Genomic DNA, 15,793 nt, shown 5'->3' on the forward strand with positions numbered 1-15,793 from the left:
TCAAAATTTTAACCGTTAGCCGTAAAAGCCATCACCCCACTGAGACCCTGTACCAAAAGTGTATAAATGTCTTCCAATAAAATATATAAATATTTCACATAATTGTAAAACAGGAAGTTAATAAGAACATCATTCTGCTCAGATGTGACCTAATGTTTTTTGAAACAATGTTTCAAATTTTGCCATCGGAGAAGCTAGCTGACCTTTATTGAACGAGGAGATAGTTACTTCTTAGCTTGTATGAAGGAAGGAAAGTTTGTCTAATGCAGTTTCTGAAGACTTCCTGGTATGTTGTCATGACGGAAGATTAAAAATGCAAAGAGTCACTCCATTACTCAGCGCGCACGTGGCCATTTGTATTCCGCAACCGCAATGCTTCCTTTTTCAGCCATCGGGGAAGCAAAACCTCCAATCAAATAAGCCATCCTGCAAACATAACAAGGAACGATCCATACTAGTATTTCCTGGTGAGTTTTATCAAAAGTCAAGTACTAAATATATTTACAATACAGAATCAGTTAATAAAATGAATTCTCCTCCGTCATAGATTCCATTTTTTATTTACGCACATGTAGAAGTCTTTGACACGACTCAAAATAACAAAATGATTTTAAGAAAGCTAATTGTACGATTCAGCTTCCTAACTAGAGCTATCAAAAGCAGGGTTTACGCGTACACAACTTGAATGAACTAAACGATAACTGAGTGACTTCTTGTCTGATGCTATTCACATCGTTCATCTTCTTCACAATTCATGCGCAAAAAGTCTTCTTCCCTTTTTTTCCTTCTTTCAGACTCTATTTTCGTTACTGCTTAAGTGGCTAGTGTTCATAGCAGCGAAGATCACTCTCATCCTCAAGCAGTTTAATTATCTAAGCATCTGCCCAAAGGCCTGGCTGAACTCGGAAACATCATTGCGGAAGCAAAGTGTTTCCTAATTAGTCATGCAAGAAGCATATGTTGCTGAAATAAGTTTTGCTGCTAAGAAACATGACAAGGCTTTTGGCTCGGGTCATAAATGCTTTTTGCTTTCAGTCCCGAAATAGGAAAGGAAATGGATGGACGAGGATATAAAAGGACTCTTACCTTGTGTGAGGGCAGGGCTAACATGAGGAAAGACGTCCATAAATAGGGATAATAAAGAATAGGCTAAAAGTCGAATCCAAGCACAGATGCTAATAAAATATTCAATCATAAGAGAAGATGAAAAATGCAAATGATAAATGCAAAATGTCAGTTTATTATTCCGCGCTTTCATAGCCATTTGTTTTCTGAAACAATGTTTCCTCGCTTGCCATCAGGGAAGCAAATTTAAAATTCCCAATAACTAAGCCATCCTGAAAACATAAAAAGAAAAAATCCATGGCAACTTTAAGCCTATATCTGTAATGCAGTGCTAATTAAAAGCTTAAATTTTCTTCAATAATGGATTCACATTTCATTTACTAAGAAGTCTATGGCACTCTGGAACAAAATTACTGATATTAAGAAAGCTTATTGTACGATTTAGCTCGCTAAGAAGAACTATCAAAAGCAGGATTTGCGCGTACACAACCAAACGAGAATTGAGTGATTTCTTTTCTGATGCCATTCGCATCGTTCATCTCCTGCCTGAAGAACAGAATAAACATTTTGGGCAAAAAAAGACAACAAAGGAAGCCATACGCGCTCAACAGAGTTGTTACACAGTCCACAACGGTTACATACCATCCATCCAAGGACAATTCTACCGGGTGATAACAAAGCAACGAGAACAAAAATATGTAGGTGGAAAAAGCGATTCGTTTGGCCTCGCTGAAATTTTCAGGAACGTTCCTAATCTTAAAGGCACAGAACGACGACAGAAGCATTTGGAAGAAAATATAAAAGCATGTTGCTAAGAAAAGAGATTTTCCAAGTGAACCGGAGTATGCCTTGCATTCGTTAAAGATGTAAAGTTTAGGATGGATGTATTCATTTTTAAAAGGTGGATCCAATAGCATCCACGGCAGCAACACCGACAACAGTGGAGTTAGAGATGCTATAACGATCCAAACTTGTGCTTTGTTTGTAAGAGATGTGAATTCCAAACTGGTAAAAATGGGAACCTGAAAAGCACTGGAAATAAGCAACACCTTAACCAATAAGATGGAGAGACAGAAGTTATAGGTCAGATAACGTAACGGGTAAATGATCTTACAAATTACATTCGTGGATATAAAGACATTTATGAATGCTAAAGACAATAAGGACAGAGTCGCAAGTAAAAGAACAAGGTTTAGTTCTCGATTGGAAGCCTTGACAATGGGACTATTCCAGAATTTATAGAGGGCAGCCAGACAAAGCAATGCAACAACTACACCGATCGTTGCAAAGGTAAGAATTAAAATTCCACTCGCACTACCATAACTTATGTTGGCGGAGGGTAAAGTGTCACACTCTGTTTTAGCCTGGTTGGACATTGTTCCGATGGGGCATTCACTGCAGCTTTCAGAACCAGCAGATGGACTGATGGTTTCACCAAGACACGGAAGGCACTGCCAACAACAAGGAGAGGTAAAAGATTTCCTTGTTCCAGGAGGACACTGTTCCGAGCATTCAGATTTCGGAGGGCGACCAGATGTAGTTGTCCAATGCGGGGCTTCATGAAATATCAGGGGAGTTTCGTTCCTCTTTGAATTGTTCCATTCTCCTATTCGCACCATTTTTACGCTCTCGACATCTCCATTAGGTACTTTTTCAAAGCTTAAAATGTCATAATACGCCGAACCCCTGTCACCAAATCGATCGAACTCGATTTTTCCAGTTAGTCCGTCAAAACTGACTCTGCCAAGAATCTTCTGCACGTCAGAACTATGGACTATCTGCAATTTCCTCCGATCTTTGGTCTCGTTACAGCTAAAATTTCGATAGAAAATATCTAGTGCATGTGCCACGGCATATACGGCGTCGATGAAGTACGGAACATAGGCGTTGTAGATCAAGTCGTTAGAGCATTGCTCAATTTGGCGATGAACACACTTCTTGCTGTTAAAGAACTTCCTTATTTCACTTCTACTGTAGTTCCATTCAGGATAACTTCTACTGTCTCTCTCCTTGACCAATATATCATTTAAATATTCCTTGAAGCCAGAGTCGCTGAATGCATGGAGTGCGAATCCTAGAGAGCTCTCGAGAATACCTTCTATTAGCAGTGTGGAAGTTAAATAAACATCGCTCAAAATCCACACACGTCCAGTTAGATTTTGCCTCTTAACCTCTGCCAAAAACTTCAATTGGTAATTTTCGTATAACCATAAGATCACCACTTTGACATTGTCCATCTGTTTAAGCTTTCTAACTGTGTTCGAAATACTCGGATTCAAACTTTCGTGGCGCACAAACTCCGTCAAAGCAATGCAGAACGAGCTTTTTCTTGACGCACTTTCGCTAACGACTGCCCATACTCCATTTCGTCCATACGAATCATCTAGTCCAACGACAGCAACATAACTCCAATTGAAGTGTGTAACCAAGTCAACCATCGCCTTTGCAAGAAAAGTATCCGAGGGCAGTGTTCGAAATAAATGGTCATAGGTAAGGGAGCTAAGTTCAGCACTAGAAGTCGATCCACTTATGCTCGAAACATTGAGCATCCGAAGAAATCCAGCAATAAATAGCGCAGTGCTCGATTCGCTTGGGCCTATTAAAGAAATGATGGCTTTCTTTCTTGTGGCATTTTGGCTTAAATTTACATAAGTATCAAAAGTTAAAAGTTTGTAAACAAGTCTTGCAGCTTTTGAAAGGTTTCCACAGTAATCCCTTACATCATATCCCAGGGAAATGTTAGAAAGAAGACTTGTGTCGTTGTTTATTCGTTCGATTGCGAAGATCATGGCCTGCATGCGACCAAGTATTCGCAAATTTATCTCTCCACATTGGCTCCCTGGGTTGTCTGGCGGCTGGTACACGCTGAAGAGTCCGCCCAACATGACATCGCCTTCTCTGTATGGAGCCTGAACAGCAACATAGAAGCAGAAGAAAAGAAACAACTGATAGTGCAACGAACCCATAGCAATACTCGTCTTTTCTCCGTTTACTTGTTGGTGAATCCAGCGGATAGACATTAGTTATTTGTACATGGGTGTAATTTGCACATATGGTAGTAATTAGTAACTTTTTATGTCAATTTCAATTCAGAAACCAAATTTTACTCTACGAAAAACAGCCAATTATTATGACTTGTGAACATCTAGCTCGCTGGTTTAATTTATAAACTATTAATTAATGGTGACCATACGTTAGGCGTGTATGAATGTAAAACGATCTTGGACATTGTAATGCTAGCTTTAGCTCAAAACAAATTAAAACCATCGCTCTTAAGTTTTCATTTTCTCTTGTTTTTTTTCTCTCTCCCTCTCAGTTTTTTAAACAAGCTACCATATATAATGGAAATGGCGAAAAAAAACAGAACCATGCCTTTGTTTGCTTTTATAATTGAAAACTAACCTGACAGTTTGACGCAGTTGTTAAATGGAGCTGTTGCGTGGCCAATAAAGAGAAAAACAATAATATATCGGTATAGAACTTACTTCTTCAATTACAAAGCAATTTTTTACATATTAACACGCATTAAAAATTTTCAAACGCGAATACCACTCCAACTAAGTAGGACTTATTTTTCTGAATTCGTCAATAATTTGCATATTACTTTAAACGTACCTTCTTACCAACAGTGTAAAAATAACTTCCAATAAAATAATTAAATATTTCACTAAATTATAAGACAGTAAGTTAAATAGAACATCACTCTGCCCAGATGTGACCATATGTTTTTCGAAACTCTGTTTTCTTATATTGCCATCGGAGAAGCTAGCTAGACCCTCCGCTGATCAAACCATCCCAGACACATAACAAAAAACAATTCGTAGCTCTATCTAGTGTTTGTTGCAGAGTTCTCCGCTGCGTTAAGGAACATCTCTGCGGAGCGCTGGTTCGACAATCAATAGGATTATATCTTTCCTATTTCTTGCGTTTATTTTACGATCCATACAATATCCTCGGGAGTGGAAGCTGAATAATGAATAATGAATAACGGGTTTAAGTTAAAAGTAAATAATGAATTGTTGGGTTTGGAAACCTCGGAATAATGAATAACGTAGTCGTGCCAATGGAAAAATAAATACCACTTTCTTATTCAATTGCCTTGGTTATGTATTTTCTGATATATCTTCAGAGGCTTATTTAAGTGAAATTTATAATGTGCAAAGTAAAACTACAAGAGACGCAAAAAGTCTCCCGGCAAAATTTCCGGCCAGAAGTGTTTCGAGTTGTAAGACAACTTCACAGCTCGACAGCCTGACAGGTTTTCTGTTTGATTTGCGTGGAAGTTGCTTAGTGATTATCTTTGTCGAGGTCGTGTCTGATCGGTTTTCGCCAGGGTAATAATGGGTAAAAGCAAGAACGAGAAAAAAGGAAGTCACGATCAACAGAAATACAATTTTTATATCTATTTTTGTTTGTTTCAAACATGCGCCGATTTCAAGTCTATTCGAAACTATCTTTTTTTATGCTTTGGATATGGTAAACATCTTTCCCTCAGCAAACGTTCCTGATCACCTGAAAGACGGTGCCGTTCAAGGTGGTCAACCAGCGGATCAGTATCAAACAAATTTTGAGATCGATTTGTGATACGATGATGGCGATAATGAATAGTGAATCAGAAACTTCAAATGGTCTTGATATCAGCAGGCAAGCCAAGAATTTAAAGAAAGCGACAACACTTTTGAGTTTGTAAGACATGTTTCGACAGAAACTTCTGTCATCTTCAGTTAATTACTGTACAAAGCCTTGAAAGTTGAATTATATAGTAAGTACAACAATGCTAATTAAGATGAATAGTGACAACAAGAAAAGAGGTGAAGCATGAAAGTGTGAGAATTAAAAAGATGGTTTTAGATTTACATGGTGTAATTGCTGATTCAAAGATGGTTGTTCTCTTTGAGTATAAATAGCCTCTTTTATCTTAAGCTGAAAGCTGGTGGAGGCGTGATCTAAAACGTGGCGGCAAAGCGCGACAATCAGATTGGCGGCTCTCTTTTTGAGTGATAGCAGAGAAGTGCCATGTAGGGTAGCTTAAAGTAGAACGTAGGTGAAGTGGTAGGATGGGAATCCCGGGGATGATGATTGTTTTGGGTCCCAGTGATGTAACGGTTTATAATCTTCTCAATTAAATGAGCTGTTGAAACATGTCTTACAAACTCATAAGTGTTGTCGCTTTCTTTAAATTCCAAACTTCAAATAAACTTTTTCATGACATGAGTACAAAATTTTTTTGACTTTTCATCTTTTTTTCTTTCTTCCTATCCTTTCTCACCTATTTCGAGCTCGGTTGCCCAGAAACAAATATTGATCCCAGGTCGCGATCAACGGAAAGACGCCGGTAGGATAAATCGAGGTACGGATTTCTATGCTATATGCGTATTTCGACGAAATAATCGGAGAATTCCAGTAAGACATTTCCTCGCATCATGATCATAAAGTGGCGCGCATCGCCATTGGGAAACTACTACGTCCAGATCAAGTTAACAATTACAAACGCTGCGAAGCAATTCGCTTGTAGATCGATTATGATCGAGTAATAGTAAAAGAAATTTGGAGAAATTGATTTTGAAGGATGTTGTTTCTTAAATTAATACCAAAAGTTTAGAGTAACTTATTTGGAGACGACTTTAATTTTGTGTTGTCCTTTCCAAAATCTCGCACATCCCTGCTGGTAATAAACAGCCAACCGACTTAACCTTTCGCCTGTGCTTTATCATATCGATTCGATGTCCTGTTCTTAATAACAACTAAATCTCCACTTGTTGATTCAAAGTGTGGTACTAAGTTTCCAAGCTTCATGATTTCAAGATGGTTTGCAAAGATCGCTTTTTTTCCTGTCAATAATAAGTCGATAGCCGCCGGTGCGGCAGCGTACATCATTTAATCCAAATTTACTTCACGCTGTGAACGTCACTTACTCTTTTTGTTTTCTTAGGATTGGCGTGCGAGCGAAAGGTGAGCCGCCTGAAAGCGCGAAAAAAGGCTCCTATGTTAGGCTTGTTTACGCTTTGCTAAAAGGAAAAAAGACCGTTACTTAGGCTAAGGTTTTAACAGAGCTGAGTGCGATAAAGATAGCATGCTCGTTTTTACGAAAAATAATGTACGCGCAAAAGTTGCCGTCGTTATTTTTGCACTGAAATGATTAACCTCGGCAATGGTAATGAAAATGTTGTAAGCTATTAACAGGTCAGATCAGCTTGAAAAAACAAAGACAAAGTCAAGTTTTTGGATCTCAAGTGGGGTTCGCCTCATGAAGAGAGGATTACGATAATATAATACAACCACTCCACTCTGAGAGCCACTGTCTGTGTTCTTGTCTCATAACGATTCTCGGCATCGATCAGGATCGCGATCACCATTTTATGTCTCCAAAAAATGACTTGCTTTGATGATCAAGTTTTTTGATAGGAAAAGGTACGCAGCAGTTAAATATGTTCACCATGATTCCACTCGTACGCGCATCTTGTGTCCGAGAACTTATTGAGGTCATTTCCATTACTTCACCGGCCCTAAGAGCTATTACCCGAACAAAGTCATGGATTCTTCTCCTCCTCCCACGCCACCTGTAACTTTGATTGAAGAAGGAATAGCGAGAATGAGAAACAAAAGAGAGGAGGGACTTTGCAAGATCTCCAGGGAGATGTGTTAGACAACATTCTGTCAGGGACAAGGGTAAAGAAGACACTGGCCATCTTCCTTATGCCATATCGTTTTCCTTACAAGAACGTGAGCCTTCTTCCAATGTTGAAACAACTGCTTTGATGGAGGGCCAAAATGACGCACAACAGCAAGAACGAGAGCTGCCTTTTAATCCATCGTTACTGCAATGTGAGGTCTATTTGAAGTCAGAGGAAGTAATCGCTGTAAAGCACAACCGTGGTAGAGAACAGTAGGGGTTTTTGCTCGCCCTGCTTTTAGAGGATCTCCTCGCCAAGGAGAGAAGGGGAAATGAACTAATGTTTACTGACAACGTCATGCACATTTTGTGGCTCGACATGACAACAGTGACACTGACGACAAGTTCGTTTTCTCTGAGGCTTACGGAGACGATACGAACTCACCGTACACCATTATAGACCGTGTGCGTATTGACGAGATCATTACTGATGCTTCCGGATTGAGATCTTACAAGCTCCCTCAAGAGGAAGCGGATAGAATCGAACGACTGTTGAGAGGTGGCGATAACAGTAACATTGACTCTGGCGACGAACTCGTCGAACATGAAAAATAGTCCGATGAGGATTCGTCTGATGAACCTCTTAAACGTGTGTTTGTCAGCACCAGGTCGTGGCGTTCAGCAATACACTTACAACTGTTTTGATTTATTACTAGACATGTTGAGGATACTCTTTGCTAGTTCAAAATGGGTAGACCGGATAAACGGGCTGGGTCGCGTATTTTTTATCAGTAATTATGAACTCTTAAAATTCAACTGGAAATGTAGCAATGACATTACCGAAATCACGGGAACTTAATAAACAAGTAGATTTAAAGCTTTGTAATTTTCACGATTGTACCAATTGATACCAACGTGACTAACATTGGTCTAGTGTTTGTTAAGTTTATCTTCGATAATAGTCCGCTTTGATCTCCTCCTATTTTTAACATCTGTGTGTTTTTTTCCGGCTTTTACCTTTTTTCTGACGTTCTTGTGACGTTTTGAGCTGTTGTTGAAATGTTTCAGTTCATTTTGTGACCTGCTCGTGATTGTTACATTACTACGAATTGCGTGACTTAGCCAATTTTACCTGTCAAGATAGGCATCATAGTTATTTGTTGTCGTTTTTTGATAGATTTTGCAATATACGTGCTTGCTAGTTTGGGCTCAACCTAAGTTTGCAAAACAGCCATCGACATTGCATTTGGAGCTACACAGTTTCATCAGGAGTATCAGAAAGAGAAAATTTAGTTGACATCTTGCAATCAACAGTTTTCCTTTAACATTCAGGTTATGTTTGTATAGATTTGTCACCGATAACTGGAGCAAGAGAGGTATGTGCGACGATGAAGTTGCCTGCGGAAAAGACTAGTTGCCGTTAAAGCGAAAAATACATTGTGATGATAATAACCATAGCACCGAAAAATACAATACCAGCTTAGTTTGACAAAAAGATCGCCTTGTGTAGCACGGTGTAGCAGTAGTGTGTAGTATGGTGCGACCGTGTGATACTCATAATCAAATGTATAATCATGAATTAAACCTGAAATCGAGTCTATCAAGGAAAAATCTTGCTAACGTTCAAGGAATAGGGAAGAATGAATACCAAACAAAATTTAAACAACAATAGTGAATAATTAGAAAAAAACCCGAAGAATGATGAATAATCGAGGTCCATTATTTAGCTTCCAACCCCGAAATATCCAAACTTTCTACTTTCAAACGATCTCAATTCTCAAGTTTTCTGCTACAAGACTGCTACTGACATTATTTATTCGTGTTTTACTAAAATCCCAAGCTATTTCCTGTCAACTTGATTTTAACAGCTGTTTCCCATCATACGCCGATCAAAACTTCTGTAATTTACAACCGCACGCACGCACTGTTTGCTGCACGAATGACACATCACGCAACGTCACAGGATGTTCCAACCCAAACGTGCACGCACAATTTCCCTAAGCAATTCCTTATCTAATTATTTCAGACCATCATTGATTTTCTCTATCACGAACATTCTTACTACAAGTCTGCCATTACCGTGCCACGCTCAATTATAAACCTGATTCTTCAGTAATCCAACTGACATCAAACCCTTAGCTTAATTACTGAATTAGAAAATAGTGTCACTCGATACGCTTACAAGATTATCACGACAGTGTTTTAAGACCTCTATTCCTACTCAAGGATTTCAACGGTTTAGCTATAAATATCCTACTTGTGCCAAAGGTTTACAACGAAAAGACGAAAGTTCACTAAAACTGATAAAAAACTTGCGAAGAACTGATTATAGGGACGCTAAACTCACTTTTATATGCGCGTGGTGACGCTGAAAGGTCCGATTACAAAAACAATAAAAATATAAACAAACAGATAAACATTGTAAGTATCTTCGTACCTAGGATAATAGAAATTATTAAACTAATCAATAATCAACTAAATAAAAATGAGCCTTCTGGCTAGTGTCCTTAACAAATATATATATTAAAAAACCTGAACCTTACTTCTCAAATTTACAAACTTAACATTCGCTACGGTTTGATTCACCGAACTTAAATCCACCGAAAGCACAATAGCCTCAAAACAGACTCACTATACATGATGATTTTAGATCAGTAAACCTTGGGGTTTTTTTTAATTGTTTAAATAAATTTAAACCTTAAGACTACAACTGTCATTTTCAAAGACAGCCCTTCCCATTCCTCACGCATGTCTTTTAGGAAAAATCTTCAATCAGTTTAGGGCTTGAGGAGAGAAGACTGGAAGAGAGAGAGAAGGAAAAACCAAACGATAGGACTTTTCCGCACTGATCGATCCCGGCTAACATCAAGCAATATCGTTAAACATTTGATCATTTTAACTGCTTTATTCAAAAGCTGAAAGATACTATAATTAAAAGAAGAAATGTCGGAATATACACTTCATAACAGAGCTGTACAATCAAGGCTGTGCTCTGAAAGAGTCTAAGTGCCACAGGCCACCAACATTTCAAGGAGCAGACTACCACCAATGTTTGAGAACAAAGCATTCAGGCAACCAGAGATCCTTACAAGAGCACTGTTGGTCTACAAACTTTAGACTAATCCTTACCCCTCCCCCCTCCACACAAGAAGGTCATGCAGGCAATGATCGAACTAGTAAGCTGTAAAAAGCTGCTCTCATCACCATTGCTGTTGTCCATTGCAATCGCAATCTGTTCCACAGGTCTTTCTTTTTTAATTAAGAACAATTGACACTTAAATGTGAGGTAATAAATGTCTCCCTTTTTTTTCCAGGTTAAAGCAATACCTCACTGAAATATTTCTGGTATTGTGAATTAAGGTCGCTCTGCGCTCGATGACCTCATTGTGTAGTGAGGGTGGGGTGGGGCCGGTACTTACTGGTTATGGAAAAATTGTCAGAGACTTACTTCTAAAAAAGCTACAATAACCTCAAACAGTCTCAATGGTATTTTCATCAAAATTAATAGTATGAAAGTACAATATAATAGTATTAATACTTTGAAAGTATGACGTCATTTTCAGAAGTGAGTCTCCCAACTCAACTACCTAAGCACTTTTCAATTGAGTGTCGTGAAACCAAAACCAAAGCAATTAAAACGTCCAATCAGAAGGAAGGAAAATACCTTTGAGAGCTAACGAGAACTCAAAGTAAAAACAACCAAACTGCCTGAGGCACGAAGAGGCCACCAAGTCGTGATTGGTTTTAGTTTAGTACCTGATTGGTTGAGTGGCACGAGTTTCCTGGACAAATCAAACTGCAAAGAAAAGCAGAACCAACACAATTTTGTGTTACTTTTGACACTGAATTGAAAATTGGTCTTATATCCACTAGAATGCACCAGTCTATGGTTACTTTCATGTACAGTGAACTTAGTACTGAACAAGATACCATATATAGTTATTATACTAGTCTTATTATGTACAGATGAGCTTGATTACAAGTTTGTGCTGAAGCACCTATAACAAACATATATCAAATTAATTACCAAGATTTTCACAACAGCCCATTAGCGTCAAACAAAGATAACACTTATGCGTAAGTTCTGTGTCGCGTGATATCAATAGCTTCCTTCTGAAGTATCAACTTATCAAATTGTAATGGTTTACATCAAGAGAAAATAATGACAGTTTTTTTTCTCTTGTTTACATACAGAATGTAAATACGTGTGGTCCTAAATAACTATTATTAACCACCAGTTTTGCTACAAAAATTTAAAAAATAATCTCGGAAAATTATAAGTACTGAACGTAAAACTTAAGGTTTCCTTATCTGCAGCAAGGCTAGCTCTCTGATGCTCTTCGTTTAATTAAATGCAAAATATTTTTGGAATAAATTCGACGCAACCCCCAGGAGACTGTACTTCATCATCACAAGCCAATTTTTGAAACTTTGTTTCTCTTACCCCGATCATAAGAAAGCAGTGGCAAACACGGGGGGAGGGCCCAAGGGGTCTGGACCCCCACCCCCCTACTTCATTAGAGCTATGGGTATTTTCACTTCTAGTCTGAAGCCAAAATTATCCCAACAACAGGATAGAACTATTCGGCTTGAATGTCTGAAAAATATTAATCTTGAAATACTTCTTAGTTTATTTAGGCTCAAGTGCTAAAAAAAATTTGTTTTATTCAAATCAAAGCTTGGACCCTCTTATTACCCCCCCCCCCCCCCCACCTCACACCCGTGGTCAGTGAGCATGAAATTTATCAAGTGTCATCTCTGACAGAATTAACGTCATAGTTGATATCTAAACATAAATGACATTTCTACTTCGAGAGATAATTTAACTTGTGCCCAGTCTTCTTCAGAAAGCGCGCAGCGAGGGAATTGGTGGGGTAAAAGGCACGACGCTTGCGTTGGCCGCCTGCGCTATGAAGAGGATTGGGAAGGGTTAGCTATGGAATAAGAAGAAGTCTGCTATATAAACCGGCCAACTTGCGTTTATGTTGTGTGAACGTTGAAACGGCAAAGAAGTGGATAAAACTGCGGCCCAACATCTCGCTTTCAGGCGACTTGAATTTGCAGATTGACCGTTTGTCTCATTCTATATCTATTGGTATCCTATTCGCGAAACGAAGACCGTGTAAAAATTGAAAAGGCTCGCGCCAAAAGACCGAATAGGTTCGCTTGCTGACCACTGTGGCAGCAGAGAGCGGAGAGGGTTTTGGTAAGTCAGCAGGATCAAGTCCAGTTGTAATTGTAGAGTCACTAAGTTAGGAACACAGCGTAATACGATTTTTCTGTTCCTTTTGTACATGCAAAAAAGGCACCGTGTTTTAAAGCCTTTAGTGCTCTTTGAGTAAGAAAAAAAAACGAGTTTTCCCTTTTTTTGTTTCCTTGAACAGATTTCCTAAGTCTACCTTTCTTTACTCAAGTTTCACATGAAACCGATTATTTCTTTTGTTTTACTCTAATGGGGAATTAGCGCGCAGCTGGCAAAAATCATTCCACTTGCGCATGTCTGACTTTTGACCTTATTGCACCTTACCCGATATTGATGTTTCTCTTATTCAAATAACTGAATACGATGGTAATTCCATTCACTAACAGCAATTCGGCCGTTACTCAAAATTGCAAGGGACGCAGGATTTTTTAACTCTCCTAAATTGCTCCCCTCTCTTCCAAACTTGCCAATAAACTTACCATTCAGTTCAAATACTTGTACTCTATGATTAAAGTCATCACAGACCATCAGGTGTCCTGATTTGTTCACTGCCATACCAGAAGGACTGTGAAACTCCCCGTCCCCACTACCTTTCTTTCCGAACTTGTACTGAGGGTTTCCATTCCTGTCAAATACTTTGATACAATGTTCACCGTTGTCTGACACTATGAGATATCTATCATACTGAATACAGTGCATAGGAGATTTCAAATAGCCCCGCTCACCTATTTTCATGAGGAACTTTCCATCGGGAGAAAAGATTTTGATTAAGCTGTTTCCTTTATCAGCAACGATCACATTACTGTCACTGTCTACAGATAAACCCCAAGGATCATTCAGGTGTTTATCAAGGCTACCAATCCCACCAAAGGTTCCTATGTACTTATCCCTCCCATCGAAAATCTGAATTTGATGCCAAAAATTCGAGACGAAAATATTCCCATTATTATGAAATGCTATTCCTCTAGGGCTTTTAAATTCTCCCGCTTTGCTACCGTGACGACCAAAAGATCTTAAGTAACCTCCTTCACAGTTAAAGATTTGAATTCTGTAATTGGATAAATCAGCTACGGCAATCTCATCCCTAGCATTTACTGCTACCCCAAAAGGGTGGTTAAACATTGCTAAAGCCGAACCTTTTTCACCGAAAGTTAAAACAGGTTTGAATTGAAATGGTTTTACGACTGCGGTAAAAGGACTTCTACGAACATGTTCCCCGTCAAACTTTACACTCACTTTACACCTTCCTTGATCTTTTTGGAGTCCATCTTCACAGTCATTTATTCCTACTTCCGTCGCGCATTCTCATGCTCGTTCATCTCTGATTTCCACCGTAACATGGTCACGTTCATTGTAACGCTGTTTTCCACGAATGTTTCTTGGGGTCAAATTTAATTGTGCTATACGGTTTACAATTCCTTCTTTAATTCCTTTGCCTTCGCAAATGAAATGACTTGCCTCGGTGAGTTGCAAGATTTTTAAAGCTCCAATTTCATGACTTCTGACAGTCTCCGACAGTTTTAGATTTTCCTCGAAAACGAAACCAGACGGAAGGCTTTTGGTGTCACGGTCAATTGGCTCGATTTGAGGAACTCCTTCAAAAACAGCGGCTAATGATTTCCTTAGTCGAACGATTTCAGCGTTACCTCTAAGAGTAAAAGGCTTATCAGCGTTTTCCAGCGCAGATTCTATGGCCCTTATTTGTCGTTGAATTTCGGTTTTTCGCTCCGTTACAAGATCAAGCGATCTGCTCGTTTCTTTCTCTAACGATGATAGTATATTTTGCTTTTTCGCCTCAATAACGGCCACGAGATTGTCAACAAGTCTTTGAACATCTCTATTTACGTCTTCGCCTTGTTGCATTAGTCTGGCGAACTCTTCATCAAGTTGATTGACGGTTTTCATCTTTGCTTGCAAAATGCGTCTCTGCTTTTCAACCAACGACTTTATCTCACTCTTCTGTATTTCTGCCTCTTCCTTGATTAATTTCATATTATGGCCTCCGTGGTCCAATGTGACACAAATTTGGCAAACTGGCATTTCGCAAGTCTTGCAAAAGTACTTCAGCTCTTCTTTGTTGTGATCTTCCTTAGAACAAAAGTCAGGTCGTTTCATTACATCCTCATAGTCCTTGTCTTGAAATTCTTTAAGCGCCAGGACACGGTGATCTTTGTAGGGTTTCATGATGTTGTGCCCAATTACGCAGTCTTGGCAATAAAATGCACAGCAATGGAAACAATAGGAACTTTCCGAGCTGCTCTTGTCGCAATTTCCACATTTCACTTGGCTGGTTTTACATTCTCTAATTGTCAGCACATCAATCAAGCCGTTCAGATAAAAACTGGTGGGAAGATCGTTCAAATCGCCACTTTCAGGCACTCTGCTAAGAGCTTGGCACTTCGGGCATCTGATTGTGTCTCGGCCATGGCTTGTTCTGTGCCATTGATTCAAGCAATGCAGACAAAAGCTGTGGAGACATGGGAGTTATTTTGGATCCATGTATATGTTAGTGCACACTGGACAAGACACTTTTTCTCGAAGATTATGGAACAACGTTTTAATGTCCATGTTATCCGTCCGGCAAAAGCGAGCGAGCAAAGGTAGACGATTTCTAAGAAATCAACTTGAAACAATCAAGCCTTGTGACTCTCTCTTTTAGCTATTTTTGGAATCGAAAGCGTGTCATGACAATATTAAACCAATCACAGCGAAGAAAAACATTCTGATTTGTTCGTCTTCAAGGGCCAGTATATATTCATAGTCTCAAGAATAATTTGCGTAATTTATGATGAAAAATAAATTTAGAGTAATTTATTCATGAAAGTAGAATTGTGTTTCTTTGCGTACAATGAACCATGTCCATGACACACACACACACACCCACAAAGGGAGAAAAGACAGGCACCGAAAGA

At 38.9% G+C, this 15,793-nt stretch overlaps 3 protein-coding genes across 3 annotated transcripts; all 3 read right to left on the reverse strand.

The window, feature by feature from the left end:
* Window positions 1-1,418: 1,418 nt before the first annotated feature.
* On the reverse strand, window positions 1,419-4,182 carry LOC131776744 (extracellular calcium-sensing receptor-like). The gene has a single exon (XM_059092971.2). It carries the CDS (start codon window positions 4,083-4,085, stop codon window positions 1,515-1,517), a length of 2,571 nt encoding a protein of 856 aa, XP_058948954.2. The 5' UTR covers window positions 4,086-4,182; the 3' UTR covers window positions 1,419-1,514.
* An 8,224-nt stretch (window positions 4,183-12,406) lies between these two features.
* On the reverse strand, window positions 12,407-15,516 carry LOC131775148 (E3 ubiquitin-protein ligase TRIM33-like). Its single transcript, XM_066160357.1, has one exon. It carries the CDS (start codon window positions 15,063-15,065, stop codon window positions 14,187-14,189), a length of 879 nt encoding a protein of 292 aa, XP_066016454.1. The 5' UTR covers window positions 15,066-15,516; the 3' UTR covers window positions 12,407-14,186.
* Window positions 13,224-14,003, reverse strand: LOC136277845 (E3 ubiquitin-protein ligase TRIM71-like). The gene has a single exon (XM_066160587.1). It carries the CDS (start codon window positions 14,001-14,003, stop codon window positions 13,224-13,226), a length of 780 nt encoding a protein of 259 aa, XP_066016684.1.
* Window positions 15,517-15,793: the final 277 nt, after the last annotated feature.

The sequence above is a fragment of the Pocillopora verrucosa genome, chromosome 13 (assembly GCF_036669915.1).
Source record: "Pocillopora verrucosa isolate sample1 chromosome 13, ASM3666991v2, whole genome shotgun sequence".
NCBI classification, from domain to species: Eukaryota; Metazoa; Cnidaria; class Anthozoa; order Scleractinia; family Pocilloporidae; genus Pocillopora; species Pocillopora verrucosa.